This window comes from Vidua chalybeata, chromosome Z (assembly GCF_026979565.1).
Source record: "Vidua chalybeata isolate OUT-0048 chromosome Z, bVidCha1 merged haplotype, whole genome shotgun sequence".
NCBI classification, from domain to species: domain Eukaryota; kingdom Metazoa; phylum Chordata; class Aves; order Passeriformes; family Viduidae; genus Vidua; species Vidua chalybeata.
The window spans coordinates 38,133,218-38,152,494 of NC_071570.1; the positions used below are offsets into that span (position 1 = coordinate 38,133,218).

Sequence of the window (19,277 nt, forward strand, 5' to 3'; positions counted from 1 at the left end):
TCCAAACAATCAGATAATCAAATTTTAGAATTCTCATGCCTCTCCGAGACAAATCTAACACAGACATTTAACATAAGTTTCTTAATATAAAAAAGTGTGGCTTGCAAAACTGTCAGCAATGCCTCTGAGGAAGGAAGCAGTGCCAGGGTGCAGCAGTTACACCAAGAGCCTCCTAGGCCATTGTCCTGTCAGCTTCTGAGCTGCACAAAGCACATGTTGCCTCCTGCTTCTTCAAACAGGCTGGGCAACCACCTGTTCAGTGGGGAACACTGAAGAGGACTCAAGGAGAACTGGAAACACTGCTGGAGACTGAAGAAACACCCAGTTGTTTTGAGGCAAGAGTAGGAAGAAGCTTAGGGGACCCAGGGCACACTGAGATAATGGACACAACTACTAGGGAACAAGGAACCACAGCCATTAGATATGTAGAGAATAACCTGCCTTTTGTCACTGATGAACTACTCTTCTTCTCTTACAGTAGCACAGTGGAGGTTACTGTCCCATATTAGGACCAAAAGCAGATTAGCACCATGACTTCTTTCCCAGCAATAGCTCCTACATATGTATCACATCTTGTATCATACCAATTCCCAAGTAACCTACACAGATATTTTGCTTAAACGCCCCATTTTATATCCTTGTATCATTTTGCTTTCTCTTCCATTAACCAGCTTCAGCAAAGCAGCAGATTTCAAAACATTAAGGGGTAATTCTAATAACCAAATCTGACATTTGGAGTAAAGCTGTTTACTACTGTTCATACAACTTCCCAAAGGTGAAACTGAATAGAGAGCAGGTAACTCTAGCACAGGGAGACATAAGTAATTAAACTGGGAAGATAAAAATCAAGGACTTCCATACTTCAAACCAGGGCACAGAAGTATCAAGCTCAGGAGGAGCTGAAAAAAGGTATAGAAAAAGCCCTTACTTCTGTGATTTACATCAAAAACATCTGTGGCAGTTTTCTTTCCCAGTGGGTTTTCCACAGTCACTGTGACATTCCAGATCCACTGCTGGCCTATATTCCAAGAGCATGAGCACTGCTTAGAACAACTTGCTTTGCACAGAGCCATTTTCTGGGATGACCTATCAAAGAAAGTGAGAGGTAGGAGCAGGGCAAAGAGAGTTGTCCATAATACACAATCAACATAGATCTTGGAAGTTTCTGACGTCCAACTAGAATCCAGCATCATAAAATATAAGGCTGAGGGGCCTTGTATAAGAAGCCATCCACTTCTTTTCCTTAGCCTGAAGTATGATGAATACAAATACTCTTAAAAAAAAGCTTCCTCTGAAATCCAGGTTTGTTTTTTTAAGATACGGCTACATTGCTTTTACAAACTTCCTAAACCAGTGACTTGTTTGCCAAGACTTAAGTAGTTTACATGTTTACCATTAAGCTTTTAAATAAAGTTGTAATTTCAAGTGCACCTTGAAGTGCATCTTTTAATCTTCCATTTTTAAATCAGCATCCCAGTATCTTAATGGAAGTGAATGATGTGGAGACCAGGAAGGTATGTGCAATGCTAGCCTGTTTTCTGCTGAGATCTTTTGATGAAAGTTTGTTGTGACTTTGAGGCATCTATCCCATTTTATGAGTTTCCCTTTCTCTGCAGACCTTGTTGTAAAACCCCTCTCCACATGCAAGGTCTGATATCCCACAGCTGTGTTGCCTTGACTCAGACTACTAAAAAAGCTATGAGAAAGTCTGCAGATGTTTGTTTGTTTGTTTGTTTGTTTTTAAGTAAAGAAGTCAGCTGAAACTACAGAAATTATAGACACAAAAAGGACATAGGAGATAGGATTGTCAGTGGCTCAAAGACTCAAGAAGGGTAACATCAACATGTAAAGCTCTAAAATCCTAAAGGAAAATAACTAGAGACGTTAATCAGGCAGAGTGCTAAGTTTGAGTCAGCATTAGTGCCAATGGATGATCATGAGCACACTAATACTCAGCCTACCAGCTGATCAGATCCTAGTTATCTGTTGTGTGTGCTGCCCAATAATAATGTTATACTTTTAGGTTATCTGCATCCTGATTTCAGGGTGTCTTCATATCTACAGAAAAATATCCAAACATACTAACTCAAAAGAATGGTTAGAATAAGCTTTATCAGGCAGAACTTGATCTAAAGGACTGCCAACTTTGTTATAGCTAGTCTGATTCAGAACAGTTCAGCACTACTCAAGCTTTGTTAAATAAGTGATCAGTGAGGTGGAAAAAGGTAAGCACCTAATTACATGGACAAATCCACAGATTCTAAGGGAAAGAAGGAAAGACAGTGACTGAGAAAGGACTGAGAAAGAAGGAAAGACGGTGACTAACTCTGATCTGACAGATCAGAGTTAAAATAACAATGAGACTTACGTTTTAGACAAGGTATAGCGTGGTGAATTCTTTCCATAGAGATAGGTCTCTTCTTCTCTCCAAGTACATGTTACTCTTTTCATGTCTTGAGTTTGGCAGGAAAAATCTTTAGGTGTGTCAGGCGGTTCTTATCAGACAAAATAACCAAAAAAAACAACAACACCATGGCAGTCAAGGCAAAGCTCATCAACCTTTTTAATACATTAACAAGCTAGAAATAATGGATAAGTACAAAGTCTGGTTTATTATAGATGCTATTATTGAAATTACAGTTATTCAATGGCCCCTCTGCAGAGATAGTCAGGATAATACCATGAGTCAATAGCAATCAAACACTTTTATACTCCATTATCTTTTTTTAATACGCATCCATTCATTTATTCAGTCTGTACTCTTTTCTATCTTTAAAAATTGCTATTGGCCTTTGAAAAGGAGACTGCTGTGTTTTTACCACATGCACACAGACAAGGGAGCTGAACTCCTAAATGGGTGGGTATATTTATGAATCAACCACCTGTCATAGGGTCAATTAATTTAATGTTATTCTTTCCTGTTTTCTCTATATAAATTTACAAATCTCAAGTCAGATGGAGTTCAGCCAGACATGACAAGAGCATGATGACTTACAGCAAGCTTTTTTCCCCCATCCATTTTTTCTACAGTCACTCTTGAGTTAATAACAAGAGGAAAATAAAACTGTAACAATGTATTCACTTACTACCCACAAAGAAAGCTGCTTCATGTGACCGTTTATCCTCATCATAACAGTAGACATGAATGTTAGACCCTTTGTCATGTGACAGATTTTCCACAGTGAGAAATCTGACTTGACTGTTTGTGTGCTTGAAAACATCAACACTTGGGAATACAGTGAATTCCTTAATGGTTTGACCTTTCCCTCCTATGCAGCAAAGAGTGATATTAGAGCCTTCTGCTAAAATTTTTTCTTTTGGAAAGATTTGTGGTCCACTTATATTTGAAGTGTCCAGGCCTGCAAATTAAAAATAAATAAATAAATAAGTAAATTCAAAATCTGCTCAAGGCAGCAGCATTCAGCCAGAACACAAAACTAAGCATTTACACAAGAAATTGCTAATGTTATATTATCCATTCATAGACTTTTATTTAGTATTCGTCTGAATACAGAGATTAATTTCACATGCAATAATACCTTTCTCTTAAACTCATAAACATGTAATGTAGTCCAACAAACTACCTAAGAGACGTAATCTGTTTTATTGCCTTTCACTTAGAGGAAAACAAAAGTGTCAAGAATTCTCTTTACAAAGGAACCCCTCCTGCTCCTATGCACAGACTGTTGCTTATATCCAAAACACCTGCTCTTGAAGACTTGTAGCAGGGGGCTACAAAAACATTATGATCATGCAGAGCTCAGCTAACAGAAGTCAACATTGACTGAATCAGATCAAGGGGATAATCCCTTGGAATGAGACTCCCATAGCTTTCTATGTTGGACTGCTTCCTGGATGGGAAAGTTAGTGGAATTTAAGTGACTCACAGCCTTTTACATATCTTGCATGGGTAAAATCTACTCTCAAGAATCTGATCCAAAAACCTGATGACATGTGGATTTACTATCTTTGAGAGAGCTCTAAATCAGGTCTGTAATGTGGGATCAGTTTGTGACCAAGAAAGTATTTTTGTGCTGCATCCACTTGTAATTGAAAAAATAAGATCTCCAAGACTGAGGAGATTGTGGGACAAAAAAGAGTCTTGCATCTTACTGCCCATTATAGAACAACAGATGAGTGCCACAATACAAGTATGAACACCTGTGATGCCTCTTCTGCTGGAGACATGATGCCTCCAATATCTAAAAGCCCTTGCTGCTCCAAATGAGTGTTTCATTATAAAATCACTACAGTCATGTTTTCTAAAGTAGTTACATATTTTGTTTAAACAAGATTCTCTGGAAACCAAACTGCTCTAGTAAGATATGGTAACCCAAAAAAACAAATTTTGTGATGTCGTTAATTACATTATTGGTTCACTCTCTGTTTATTGTCATATAATTCAGAAGACATTCCTTCCAAGTGAAATAAGGAGCTAACTTGCTCCTTTCTCTCTGCTTCTGTAATACCAATTCAAGCTATGAATCCCAGACAAAAACCACACATTCATCAGATCATGTAGCCCCTAGCTCTGTGCTTCCCCTCCTTTCCCTGAGTCTGGGCCAGGGATGTGCCTATCCAAGATCCCATGTCACTTCATCTGCACTACATTGTTTTGATGTGTGAGTGAAAAAAAAACCTCTAAAACTTTTGACTAGGGAGATAGTCTGCAAATTATAGCAATGTCTGAAGCACTTCAATTATTGCTGGCAAAATATAAGGAACTGGTTAGTGCTTACAGCAAATGGATTGATGCCGTCTCTCCTGAACTGTCCTCCATGATTACATTCAGTGGTGAATTACAAACCAGTTTTATTCTTGAAACAAAACCCCAGTATTACAAAGTCTTGTTTTGCTTACCCGGAAGAATCTCCCACAAACTCCACTGACTCCAGATTTTTGATGTTTTGGCCTTGCTCCTGATCCTCACAGCATGTGACATACACTCCAAAGGTATGTCTGAATCCCATGTCCAATGAAGAGGCTTTCCCAATTTATCAAGTGTGACATTTTGAAATTCCTACAAATAAATAGCAGTAAGGCAAAGTATTGAAAACACAGCAATGTTAAGATCTGGAGATACAATCAAAAGCAGTGGGAAAGCTCAAAGGAGAAAAATGCTTTTGAAAATGAATGTCTGAAACTCCACTACCTACACGTGATCTCACACTAAGTAACTAGTCAGCTAATCAACTGCTTACAGATCTGTGCTAGCAGTGGTGGAATGACTGATGTGCTGACATATTTAGGAGTGAGACCCTGCTTCTCATGACACGGATTTGCTCTCAGAGGCTCTCTGTAGGTTGTGTCTGCTATTACATAAGCTGCTGCCTACAAATGTGTCCTAATGCTCTGGGTTACATATCCCTGTGGTGGAGTCACCATCCCTAGAGTGATTTAAAAGATGTGCGGATTCAGCATTTGGAGATGTGGTTTAGTGTGGACTTGGTAGCACTGGGTTAACAGCTGGACTCAACGACCCTACAGAATTTTTCTAACCTTTGAGATTCTATCATTCTACATGTTTTAGTACTTCTTATAGCAACCACCCTAGATTCTCAGCATATAGATCTGTGCTGCTCGTATGATTTGTGCCAAAGCCCTGACTGACACTGAGCAGTAGAGAACTTCTCCCCAGTACTGCTTTACATCAGCAACACCTGCACTTTTATATTACCACTGCTCTGGAGGAATGTCGCTACAGCTCTACAAGTTATATAGGCTGTCCATGCTTTGGTATGAGCAGACTCACAGAACTTCTTTATTGGTACACATACTTCAGAAAAACACAGAAGCAAATATATTCCTGTATGGTAGTGATGTCCAAAGTAACTTGTTATATTTATTACGAATAAACAGAACAGACTACATCCCTGGATTTGAAACACTTTTACTTCCTTCCAACAAGTTAATAAGGATTTGTTGAAGGACACTTAAAAAAACCCAAAACTGAATTGTTTGTAGCTATATGGCCCCAGTTACTGACTTCCAGGTGAGATGTACTCATTGGGCTAAAAATCCTATCCAGCATATCAAAGTGGTAAAAATCTTCAGAACTGCATAGAGCTCATTTGCAGTGAAGATGTGGTTCTTCAAACTCAGAGACAAAACACCACCAACTAGGATGATCAAAGTAAGCTGTGATTTATAACAATGCCTCTTTTATTTTATTGATCCCTGATTTCAGAAAAATAAGCCCTTGTCTGTTTTATGTACTTTCTGACAAATAGCAACACTTAACGAGCTAGTGCAGTTTTTCAGTTTAAGTTCTAAATTTTCTTTGGAGACTGCCCCCATGCAGAAGTCACAAGCAGAAAACCACCCAGAATAGGCCTAAGCCTATTATTTGGGTGATCTCCTCTTCAGAATGTTGCTGGCTTAGATGTTACGGAAAACTATCAGGACAGGGACTTTACAAAGAGACATGACTATATCTTCCATCATTGTAAATGACTAGGACACTTCTCTTCAAAGTACACTTACTGTCCACACAGTAGTAGCTTCATCAGTTCGACGGACTTGTATCTCAAAAGATATTGCCAACTCAGCATCATGTGCTGACTTGACAACATCCCATTCCACCAGCAGCCGTTGAAGATCCAAATCCTTGGAAACATTAAGGTACGTTACTGGAAACACATCGGATTCTAGGAGCAGAAAAAGAGCACAAAAATATTACTGTCTAGCGAAGTTACAGAGCAGATTTGAAAAAAATGGTGGTTAGAGGTAAAATAGGTTCCACACCAGATGGTTCTGAAGGAAAAAAAATACGTGATCAGGACCCATGCTGATGATGACAAAAGGAAATACAAGTCTTCCTCTTAAGGAATCAGCAGGCTAATGAGGTTCTATTCAATAGCTCCCCACCATGGTATTTGGTATGCTGTTTAATTTCTTTATGCTATCAATTTACTAGCTGTTTTATGGGAATACAGACCCATCCCTTCATAATCTTATGAAGAGGAACAACATAAGGTATTAAGAAGGACTAAATCCCAAAAAATCCCAAACCCCAGCAAGCCTTCACACCATTGGGGCAGAAACTCTGGGCTCAGTTTTGATCTATGACATAAAATAGACTAAATGAGATCATGCAAAACCATTATTTTAACAGAACAGGATAAGGGTTTCCCTCCAGTAGCTGGCTTAGATCATAGTCTAGTATTAAGTGCATTCCTGTTTGCTCTACACAGAGCTTAGGTCATGGCCGTGGATTCTTCTACTGGAATTAGACACCTAGTTCTAATGGCACTTGCACACTTCTCTTGATCTGGATTTAATTCCAGACCATGACATGATAAAGCAAAGTTTACAAGTCCCTTTTGGGACTGCGAAATAAAAGGCCCTGCAAGATTGTTCTGTGGAGAACTACAAATAACCCAGTAAGTGGTTCCTCTTTTTTTTTAGATGATTCCTTTGTGACCCCTCCCTAAAAACCCTAACTGTTGGAAGAGCTGAAATATATCACTCACTGATTTGTCATTTCTCTACCTCCTGAAAACGAAACAAACATAAACCCCCTAAATTTTATCTGGTTGTTAATGAAGCCAGGGAGCTGAAACGTCTAAGTAACTAGGCTTTTTCTTTTGCCACAGGTGCTTTCCAAGGTGCTTCTGCTTGTTACAGAAGGACAAGGTCAGAATGTTTATCCTAACCAAGACAAGAGAAAAAAAGAGACACAAAAATAGCTACACCTTTTAATAAAATAGAACTCATTCTATACATTCCTGCCACATTACAGCCAGAATCATCAGGGACACGATGGATTGAGTGACCTCAGCAGCCCTCTCACAAAACTGCCACCTCCTCTCCTGTCCTCTAGATACACTTCGCCCACTGGACTACCTGAGACTTTCACCATGTATCACTAGCAGAAACACAAGAATTCAGGAGATTTAGACTGAGAATCTACATTTTGATGGATGCTTCTGGTAGCCATCATATATCCAAATCATTCTGCAATCTATCTTGGACTACCTGCATTAACCTAACCCCTGTGCAGCAGTTTTCCAACACAGGGATTTTTACATTAGGAGAAAGGAATGAAAGGCTCAAGAGAAGCAGCAGTTATAACAATCTCTGGTCAACCAAAGGAAGCAAATAAAACTTTATAAGCATATTTGTTTATTATGAGAATACAGACACTGACACAACTTTGTTGTTTATATAAACCCAGACTATAATTAAAGAATAAATGGAGGAAAAAAGGTACAAAGTTACTAAAAACTGCTGAACAAAGGACTCTCTTTTAGCAAATCACCCAAAAACTCTGTTGGGATATTTTTAGCTTACTGCATTTTCAAGGGTATTAGAAGTCAGAGCAAAATGAAAACCATATGCTTTCCATCTAGAGAAAACTACTGGTATGGGCATCTTCAGATAAGCTTGGAGAACAAATCAAGTTTAACTGTTCAAACACATGGTCTTAGAACCAGGACTGTGGTATCTTCAAGTGTTTTGGAGAAAGAAATATATGCAACACATCTTGTATAAAGTCTCACTGCAGTCTTAATATATAATTACTATGAAACTATTAACATGTAAATTTACGTGAAAGCAGAATTTACAGCCTTAATGTCTCTGTGAGGTAAGTGCAAAACGTTTCACATGCAGAAATAAAATTTCCTTTTTAGCTTTGGTAATGATATGGTCCTTAAAAAGTGTATCTGCTGCTTCACAGCTGCCTTTGGAAAACTATGGGCATCAGTTTTATACTGCCATAAGGTACCTATGACAATTACTGTCTGAAACTAAATAAACAAGGTGGAAAGCTTGGGGGTAAATTTCACAGAATGATGACAGAGCATCAATTTTAGGTTTTACCAGAAAAAAGAAATATTATTAACTTCACTGCCAACTGACTAGGCAAGGAGCCAGAACAACCAAAACAACACAGTGATTCATAAACTTAACTGTGGAAGTGGAGTATCACTTTATTTTGGGAAGATAGGACAAAACACACTTCATTTTCCCACATTTTCCAGACTTTCACCATCAAAACAAGATAAACACTGTTAAAATCCCACTTATGCTAAAGAATTGTCTGTAATGTTGTTTGTCTCCAGTATTCTAGTCAACCTTACTTGTATGTTCATAATCCGTTTACCTGAAGCACCATGTACCAAATCTCTTGAGGGATCTCATTTCACATTCCAAGCTGATCTAGAACTCTGGGCCTTACTGTTTTCTATTGTTTTTTGTCTGAACTGCTGAAGCAACAGGGGAAGAAAGGAACTGGGGGAAGGAAAGGACCCTGCTAGTCTCTCAATGAAATTCAATGGCACAAAGTAAGGGTCCAAGGAAAGAAAATAAATACACCTGAAAGAAAACTCAGCCAGTTGGCAGAAACCAACTTTCTTTTTCAGGGTGCACCATTAAAAGAAACTTCTGCATATCTTCTGAATTTCCCTATCCTCCTTCTGCTCTTTTTCTAGCAAATTCTAACTGCAAGTTTCACTATTATGCCTATTGCATTGATGATGAGCCTGCATCTCCTCTCTGCATCTATTTCTTTTTGTCTAAATGAAAATATCATCCCTTTTCTTGCCATAAGGAATACTTCCGCCTGCCACACTTACTTAGCTTGATAAAATACCTGCTAAGGTCTTATAAGTTTCTGTTTTTTCTCCATGTGTACAAGTGCCCCTCCACTATCCCTCTTCAGCTAGACAACATATCAATTCACACCCCACACTATTTTGTTTTCTACAGAATTTGGCATAAAACAATCTAGATTATCAGTTGATGATTACACACAGCACTAAAAAATAGAAGAAACAATATAGTTAAGGATATATCCAAAATGTTGATGACCACCAACTTACAATGTAGGTATTAAAGAATTTTGTAGCGTATTTTTAACATGTGGAAGTATTTGCAGCATTCACAGTTACAGTATTCCCTCCTAGCAAAGTTAAGTGATTGAGGCATCTTAAGACTTGTTTTAACTTGCAAGCTAGCCTAAGACTGTGTGAATAGTTATGATTAACAACAGACACTTAATTTTATTCCTGAAAAATTGCATGTGAAAACAAGTGACCAAGTTACTGTAATGAAGTAACTGTCTGGACTTGCCTACATTACAAAGTTTTGCCACACTAGAAGCCCTAGTAATAAGTCTCAAAATCGAGACTTGGGTGAGTGGTGTGTGAACACATGAATTTCATGGTTGAAGAGAGAAGAAATGTCTGAAAGAGATATATTACCCCTTCAGTATGATAATAAATATGTTTTTAAAAACCCAAACATCTCTCTTTTTTCTTCACCAACTTAAAAAAAAAAAAGCAATAAAATTTCCATAATGCAGACTAGAGCCTGGTAAGGTCTGCCTTTTTAGTGGTGGTCACAGAAAGGTCAATTTAGAATTTTCTTTTTTCTTTTAATGGAGACATACCCAAATGCTATTGCTAGCAGCAAGTACACAAGAAGTATTTTTTACCTTAAAACACACAGCCTTTTGAAGTTATCATTATATTCAACTTTTTCCCCTTAAAATATGCATATTTTCTTTTTGTATTTGTATTGGATGAGTATTTGAAGCGTAAAAAATAAAAATCTGATCCTGGAATCTTGTGGCACAATCAGAAAAGAGCCAACAGAAATGCTAAAGTTTTCGGAGATGAGACAAAAAAAGAAAGGAAAGAAATAAAAAAACATAGAAGTTGTCAAAGAGGAAATAAATTATTTGAAGATGACAGTACAGATGATAGGAGAAAGAGGATAAGAAAATAAATAAATACACTTTGGTTTCACATCATTGCAAGTTGCTGATTCAACAGGCAATTTTGCATAACAGGGTCACAAAAGGTAATAATGAAAGTTGCTCCATCACCTTACCAAAGAGAATAATTTGATTAAATGTGTGACATGTTGCTTGATCAGAGACTTACAAATCAGCAAGCTGAAAGCTTCAGTTGCTGTAGATTGCTTCCAAATAAAAAAAGCAAACATTTACCTTGCTGTGAGTATGTACTGTAGCTCGTCCTCAGGGGGAGAAGTACTGCCAGAATCATTAAGTGATTCATCATTTGTCTACCTTTTCCTGTATAAGACTTAACAGCAAAGAAAACATTTTTATTTATTTGTTTCTTTCAGGAGAAGTGCGACATGCCAAACAACAGTCCAGATAATATTACTGTATTTAAGAATGAATGAATAAATCCCAATCACACAGACTCCAGGAAGCTTAAGAGAAATTCAGGAAGAATGCACAAAGAAAGATAAGGAATGAAAAAAGTAAACATCTTGTTTTTAGGACCTAGTTACAGAAAAGTACTATTACAGTCAAAAAGTTCAATTGAGTCTAAACAAATAAATCACACAATATCTTTAAAGTTTTTAATCCACTTATTTCAAATAAACATTGAAGTAGAAGTCTGTTCTAATATATTTTGGCTTTCATCTTGCACAACTTAGAAGATATCCATCCTAACAAGGGGAAAAGAGTATTAAAGGTGCAAAACACCTTGTGATTTCTGCCCCACCTACAGCCTGACTGATGAATCCAGCAAACTCCTCTGTTAGCACCCAGGACACTATATATGGAGGGCTTTAGTTAGACTGGAGCTGAAACAAACATATAAAGTCTTAGCAAGTTCCATTCCCAGATGGACTGTCGTCTCAAGAACCACAGAGCTCTATCTTGCATTCCATTTACAGCTTTGACTGTGCCAGGATGAAACTCTTGGACTTGCACAGCCCAGTTCTGAAGGATTGATTGTACATTAGATTTCAGAAGACATGAATCACTTGCAAACTCCCCCATGCTGAAGGGAAAGCTAAACATTAGGCTGTAGTATGGTTAAAGCTCTCAGAGGCACAGAGCGTACAAGGAGTACAGACAACAGGAAAAGGACAATGGATACATGTATCTTTAATGTAAAACTTGTACATTTTACATTTCTGAAGCTGTGCAGAATACTGATAGTCTTCTATCACTACTTTCATAACAGACATTGCAACTGCTTAGCAGGAGACAACCAAAAGGACCTGTCCTCACTAAAGCTAAGGACAGAACATTTACAGATTTCAGAAGGGCCAGGAATTCACTAAAGAATTTATTTCTAGCAGAAAACTTCTGATTTAATTCCTCAGAGCTGAAGACTCTTAAGTCTAATAAGTTTAATTAAATTCAATGGTTTTGAGAAGCTCTGAATTCCTCCAAAGGATAAAAGGAAAGACTTCAAACTTTTTTAAAAAATATGTTTCTAAAGGTGACACAGTCCTGCATGCAGCATTGCAACCCAGGGCTCAATGCACACAACAAGCACCTTTGTTACAGTGTGCCCAAACTTCTCCTTGTGAGCTCAAATGCTTCACATGCAGGCCCCCGTATTTACCAGCTGAGTGCTGTCTTGCCTAATGCATAAGCTTCTGCAGTCTTTCCTGCCACTAAACAATTATCCTCAGAAGTATTTATATAGCACTAGGATTATCATGTATGAAGAATCTAAATATTTTTGAGAAGCTAAGATTCCAAGAACCAATTTAGGGAGATCTTATTTTTTTTCCTAGAGTTTCCAAGGGTTTTTTAGCACCTGAAAGTGAAAATAATTTGCTATGTATTGTCTGGAATAAACAAGACAATATAGTGAAGAGAGAGGAAACTAAATGACACAAAAAGAAACTTTTACAAGGCAGATCACATTAAAACTTCTGGTAACTCCTTCAGCGGATTGCTGTTTTTCAAGTTGTATGAAATTATATTAAGATACAAAGACAAATCTTACAAACCTCTTTCCCCGCCTCCCTAGGAAAAATGTGAAACTAAATCTGCTTTTGAAGTCAAAGAACTCAACTCTCTGCTCTAAGACAGTTTAACACACAGGTTGTCAGTTAGGTTCAGCAGCATATCTCCTGGCTTAATTATATCGGCATGATGAAAATCTGGCCCTGCAAGACTCCTAATTTTGTAAATATCTTTGGTGTTGGACATATAACTTTGCCCCATTGGTTAGGAATCATTTAAATCCAATATTAAAAACAGTGGGAAGGTATGGTGGAATATCAACATATGGGACTATATCATTAAGTTACTTCTTATTTGGAAAATACTTTTTTTATGCCCTTAAGAACCATTCTCAACTACTGTCATGAAATCAATGTCCAATTTAACTATCTAGCTCCAATTATTTACACCACTAGCTCACTAATGGCACAGCCTAGATCACTTTTATTGATGCAAAATCCTTATGCTACTATAGTGTAATTTAATAAGGATTACCAAAATACAATCATATTTTGGATAGTGACAACGGTTTTCACTACTTGATATGTTAGTAATCTAGTTTAATAGTGCATAATAAATAAATTGTGGTAATATGTGCAATTGTAGGTAACTGGTTTTCATGAGAAAAGTCCTAGAATTCTCTAACAAAAGAGAATATGAAGTGATTTTAAATAAATGAAACACTAGTTGAGAAAAAATAATTCCTTAATATAAAAAAGGTCCTTAATATAAGAGCAATATTTTGAATTAAATCCTCTTTATTCAGAAACATCTGCCTCTGACTAACAAATTAATCACACATAATAATTACCACCAAGAAATGTCAAGCATTTATACTGTATTATCAATAATTAAGTACTTTTATAAAATCATCATTTATAAGTCTGTGTCTTGGCTACAGTCGTACAAAATACATTACCAATTTAATAAAAAAAAAAAAAAAAAACAGCAACAGCAAAATGATGGCAATAGACTAACAACATCCTTGCCAAAAGTGAAAATAGAACAACAAAGGGAATGAAGACAGGTAGCCAAAAGGGGAGATGGTGAGTAGCAAGTTGAAGTCAGTTTGGCACAAAATGATCTGTCAAGACTACAGAAGTTAACTGAGTAATAAATCTTTCATTTTTAGCATACATTCTTTCCGTTCTTATAAAAACTTAAATTCCCTGGGGGAAATAAAGCAGACTTGCTTGGTTTTGTCAGCCTGCAGGTTAAAACACAAGTTGGTTTTTTGGTTTTTGTTTTGTTTTTTTTTTATCATACCTTCATAGTCTAATAATAATTGTCCTGTTGAAAAAATGTAACCTCGGATGACAAAACTGATAGAGAGGGATTTAGGACTCCCCCGCCTAACTTGAAATTAATCAGCACTAATAGATATTTCAATAGAACATAATTATTTTGGAGACCTCACAGTAATTGAAATAATATTCAGCAGCAACAGGAATTGCTCAGATTAAACACTATTAAAGAGGAGTCACTCAAGAAGTGGAGACAGCACAGGAGTAAATTACCTTTGAGAAATTGAAATTTCCTTAACTAGATGGTCTGTGAATATTTCAAATAAATATCTCCAGGTAGACTATTTCTCCTTCAGAGCTAAAGGCTGGCTTACATGATCCCCAAAGTTCTGTCCAAGCCAACGTTTTTGTGATGCCATGCATAAAATTAAGAAGAAATTCTCATTATTTACGTAGTAAATGCACCGAAGACTAACATTTCATCAAACACCATTTCAAAGTCACTGAAGCACCAAAAATTCAATTGACTGGGAATTGAAGCTATACAGTGCACCTACTGTTGCAGCACCCAGAACACCTTTGTGTGTCAGGAAAGGAAGCTCCTGCTAAGAACATCTAGTCAAAGCTGACTGCAGTACAGTTTTGTAGCAATCTTCCTGAAGGAAGATATTTCAAATCATACTTAATACAGCTTTGTTTTCTCAGTGCCCTTTGCTTTCTTTATTTAAAATAGCTGCCAGGCACAAGCCAAATCCTTAAATGAACCTGAGCATGTACACAGGCTAAGAAAATAAATGTTTTCAGTTGCAGAATACTTAATCTATTTCATGGAGAGTACTTAGATATTAGATATGGATACCAGCTCATGAACACCATGGACTGAACAAGTTTTTCTAAAACAGACATGGAAGAAGACTGTCAATGAGGCAAAATGTTAAGTGATAATACATAACACTGTTCATCCCATGTTGTTATTCCCTCTACTTCATGAACTAACAGAGGATCAGAATCACAATCCAATTTTCTACCAAACAACACAAAATTGGTAACATAAGTGACATTTTAGTGCTAAAATCTAATAAACTCTATCCACAGCCTACAAAGAGGTACCCCTTAAGTAAGCACAAAGTAAGCAGAGCACAGGTAGGCTAACTAATCCTTCTGATGTGGTTTTTTGTCTCCTAAATAAAGAGAAAACTATGTAACTGTCAAAAGCAGCTGGAAGTCCCTAAGTCAATGATTTGTACAAAGACTCTACAACACTGAGTGCCTCTGCTCTCCTGATTTCTTCAAGTCCCAACAGCTCCTTTGCAAAATCAACAGTGCAGAGCTGACATCCAGCTAAGGCATTTTTCTTCACACAGGGAGGCCTGACAGGCCTGGAAGCTATGGAGCATTGGTAAAGTAGTGTCTCCTAAAACATTCCAGCTAAATTGATCCTTTCTGAAAACAAAAATCACACTTTACATAGAAAATTGAAAATTTGATTGCCAACAATCCTGAATGCTAAAAAGAAAATTAATATCCAAGATACCACATTCTGAAGTGGATTAATCTTTCCTTTAGTCCTTGTACTTGTTTTTTTCTCCCAAGCAATTTTAAAGGTGGTTTCAATTACACAAAATACACAAAATATATCTGTGAATTAGACACTGAAAGCTCCTAATAAGCCTTTGTAATTTAATGGCTGAGCAACAAGTTTAAAAGGCTGCATAAGAAAGAAAGTAATTTCTATAATTAAGGTCTAATACATATATAATGATTTGACTGCTGAGGGGTAGTTTTATCTCTTATGTTTTGATAAACAGAAAGCTCTTTGATGGATTTCATGCTGTTGCTTTTCTAAAAAGCTCTGCCAAAATCGAACAATATATATTTCATGCTCTCACAAAGAAAAGAATCCAAACAAAAAAGCAATTGAAATAGGGGGAAAATGGGATCTAGAACTATAAGCAATTAATGAACTTGGTAAAATTACTCCTGCGACATCAGAAAAGAAACATCATCAGTTGTAGAGACGCTATTTATCAAGCATTACCTACTTGTAATTCTGTTAGGATCTATTTGGTTTGCTGTGCTGGAGTTAGGTCCATGCATGCAAAATTTAGATAAAAGGAGAGGCAAAAGGTTATGCCAAAAATAGTCAAACTCCAAAAGCTTCAGGAATCACACTAGAATTTATGTTTTCTAGTTTACTTAAACAGCCTTGATATCAAGCAACAGATTTTGGCTGCGTAAAAGAAAGTGGGAGCAACAAGTTTTCTCTGTATGATGCCGGATTTAAAGGTCTGGGCTCGCATTTCTGAGCGAGTCAACATCTTGAAGCAGTGGCCACAGGCAATGTTGAAACCAAACCCGAATCACCTGTGGCAGGTACAGCATCCTCATCCCACAAGGCATTTTACCCACTACCCACCTAGGTAATTTTTGCTCGAGTCAAATCAGCAGCTTTTATGCTGTAGCTAAGCAATGGCATCCTGAAAGCAGAGGAGACTAGGCGGTCATGAAGCACCTTAAATTCACCGGTATGCGATGATGCTGGCGGGTTCCCGGAGGACGGAGATGCTGTACGAGGCGCTTCTCCAGCACTCCCGCATCGCCGTACCGAAGGGTGCCTGCAAAACACGGGAAAACGGGAGGGCAAAGGGTGGAGAGGGCTAAAATTCAAAGTAAAAACTCCACAGCGCTCTTCAAAACTAGTGCCGGAGTGAAGAGGTGGGTGCTCTTCAGCGGGGCAGACAGAGCTCCCCTCAGCGAGGACGGACGGGACGCCCGCGGACGGAGAGGAGAAGGGGACATCACTGAAGGAACGGGGAGCTGCCGTGACGGGGAGACACCGGCATTACTCACCTGCAGCCGCCGGGAGCTCCCTCACGGCCGAGTCAGCCGGGTCCCCTGCTCGTCGGAACGCGCCGGCCCCCCCAGTCAGTGCCGGGAAGTCTCGGCCGCCCCTCCCCGGGCAGGGCGGCGACTCCTCCCACCTCGAGGAGCCGGGTGAGCCGCTTCTCGGAACTTTCTCCCCCGCTCCGGGAAGCGCGGCCAGTCCCCTTGGCAGCGCTCCCAAAGACAGAACGCGGGCCGCCCCTTCCTCGAGGAGCCTCAGGGCTGCAGGGTCCGGGGTGAGCCGAGCAGGGACAGGGGAACGGGCTGCGGTAGCCCGAGAGGACCGAGAGGGACAGAGAATGGACACGTTCCGATCTGCCCAGTCCCCAGCGGGTAGGAGTGATGTCCGCAAGCCGCCTTCATCTCTGGTGCCCCGGCCCCCGGCTCCCTGTGTCTCCGGGAGCAGGGCCGGGCGCTCTGGCCGTCTAGGCGGACGGGGTGAGGACGTGCCTAGTGCCCGCAGCGGGGCTCGGGGCCAGGTCGTAACCAATCTGTACAGTGCCACATTACCGCAGGCAGCTGTCTGAGGAAATCCCTCACAGAAACCGCGTGAGCTAAGGCTGCGGTTCACAAAGCAAACTGTTTACTCCCAAAAAATTACATAAAACGTGGAGGGAGACCAGGAGTTGACCAGGTTTCTGTTGTGGGTCCCCATATGACTGGCCTCATTCAGAAGGTATAGTATGCCAAAAGCTGCCTAGCTACATCTTCTGATGTAGCTATGAGAAAGTTTTGTTTAAGGTTGTTGCTCATCCTTTCCAGGACATTAATGGTGAAGGTTTTTTCAGTTTGTAGCACTTCTACATAAAAGAAGTCATCTTCTCTTGAAGCTTTGTTGCTTCTTCTGTCTCTTCTTGAAGCTTGGTTGCTTTTCGTCAGGGGGATGTGATCTGCAAAGTTTTCAGCCTTATAGTCTATCTTATTTTTATACTTCATGATATATAGTTTGCCTTTCTTTTGTTTTGTTTTTGTTGTTTTGTTTTGTTGGCTTTTTTTTGGGTTTTTTTGTTTGGTTTTTTGTGGGTTTTTTTTGTTTGTTTTTTTGGTTTTTTTTTTTGTTTTCTTTTATTTTGTTTTTTTTTTTGTTTTTTGTACCAGCATAGTGTTGCTAAAACACTTTTCTTGTGGTCCACTTCAGCACCTTGGTAATTTTCTTCTGAACTGCTGTCTAGCCATTTGTTCCCTGCCTCATTGTATTTCAGGGATGTCTCATACTTCCCTCTGCCCAGTAACATCCTGTCCCTTAGTCAGGAGTTCCATTTTCTTACAATGCTTTTGCTTTTTAGTCAAGCAAATGATTTCTAGTCAAAGGATAGTTTTATTCTTCAGAACTGTATTCTGAATACTTGCATCTATTTCTTACACACAATTCATGTGCATGTTTTGAGTCATATAAACTGAACTTTTCACAAAGGGTCACTCATTTTTCATTGCCTGCATGTGGTCTGGAGACACCACAGCTGGACATTTGCTGTTGTTTCAGAATTCAGACCTGACATAAAAGGTCATCTAACTGCTAAGTTTTACTGAAAATGTAAATCACAGATGTCTACAGTTATAAGCCAAAATTTTAGCTTTTCTTTTTTTTTGTTTATGTTTGTTAACGAGTCTCTGCAATATGCTAGTAAATTTTTTCTTCTAGTGTTTCCAGACAGCATAATTAGTAAAGCTTTCTGGAAAATTATCAATTGCATATTCAAAGTAGATTTTGAATTATATAAAATAAATAAAATGTGAGGTAGAAAATCTTGGCATATACTATATTAATGATAATAACTAATTTTTGTGCTTTGAGCACTCTCATCTGTGTTTGAAAATACTTATTCTTTCAGGTCTGTAGTGGAGTTACCTTTTAAAATTTATCAATATATTTAACATTTTCTGAATAATTTCAACCCTGCTGTGGCAGGGATTGAAAAATTCTCTATTGCCATTATGTTTGGGTAGCAGCAACAGTTTCTGACTTTGCTTTTACTGATCCACATGATCTGTAAGTTCCAGAATGAGCAATGTATTAGTTTATCCTGTGAATGCTTCCTTATGAATATGTGAATTCGCTGCTTTTTAGAAATAATGCTCAAGATACTAATTAGAACCAAAAATACCCTAAAGAGTTATTTAATAATGTCTGTAAGGAATTTCATGCCTGGTCAGAAAGTGTTTCAAAAAGCATATTGTCAAGTTCCTGATATTTGAGCAGGAAAAACTGAAATACAAAGAGAAGAACAAACGTAAATCCACAAAATAGCCTGGAATCTCAATGTGTCATGGAATCTAGAGAATTGAAAATCCCAAGTCAGGTACCAAACTTCTCTATATACACCAGATTATAACAATGTAGTTTGGAAAGACCTAAAAGGCATCCAATCCAACCTGGCACCCTCTGTGTCTGTAGGAGCAGCTCTGACTTTTACCCCACTTTT

General features: G+C 38.3%; 1 protein-coding gene across 1 annotated transcript in view; it reads right to left on the reverse strand.

Moving 5' to 3' along the window:
* The window catches only part of OSMR (oncostatin M receptor), a 31,203-nt gene extending 14,317 nt beyond the window's left edge, over positions 1-16,886 (reverse strand). The window contains exons 1-10 of the mRNA XM_053932416.1: positions 16,822-16,886; positions 16,388-16,586; positions 14,245-14,360; positions 11,465-11,565; positions 10,955-11,051; positions 6,484-6,647; positions 4,861-5,020; positions 3,087-3,359; positions 2,369-2,495; positions 929-1,086 (exon numbers count right to left, since the gene is read on the reverse strand). Of these exons, the coding sequence (XP_053788391.1) occupies positions 929-1,086; positions 2,369-2,495; positions 3,087-3,359; positions 4,861-5,020; positions 6,484-6,647; positions 10,955-11,027 (955 nt within the window). The 5' untranslated portion in view covers positions 11,028-11,051; positions 11,465-11,565; positions 14,245-14,360; positions 16,388-16,586; positions 16,822-16,886. The remainder of the gene's footprint in view (positions 1-928; positions 1,087-2,368; positions 2,496-3,086; positions 3,360-4,860; positions 5,021-6,483; positions 6,648-10,954; positions 11,052-11,464; positions 11,566-14,244; positions 14,361-16,387; positions 16,587-16,821) is intronic.
* Between the last annotated feature and the right edge of the window lie 2,391 nt (positions 16,887-19,277).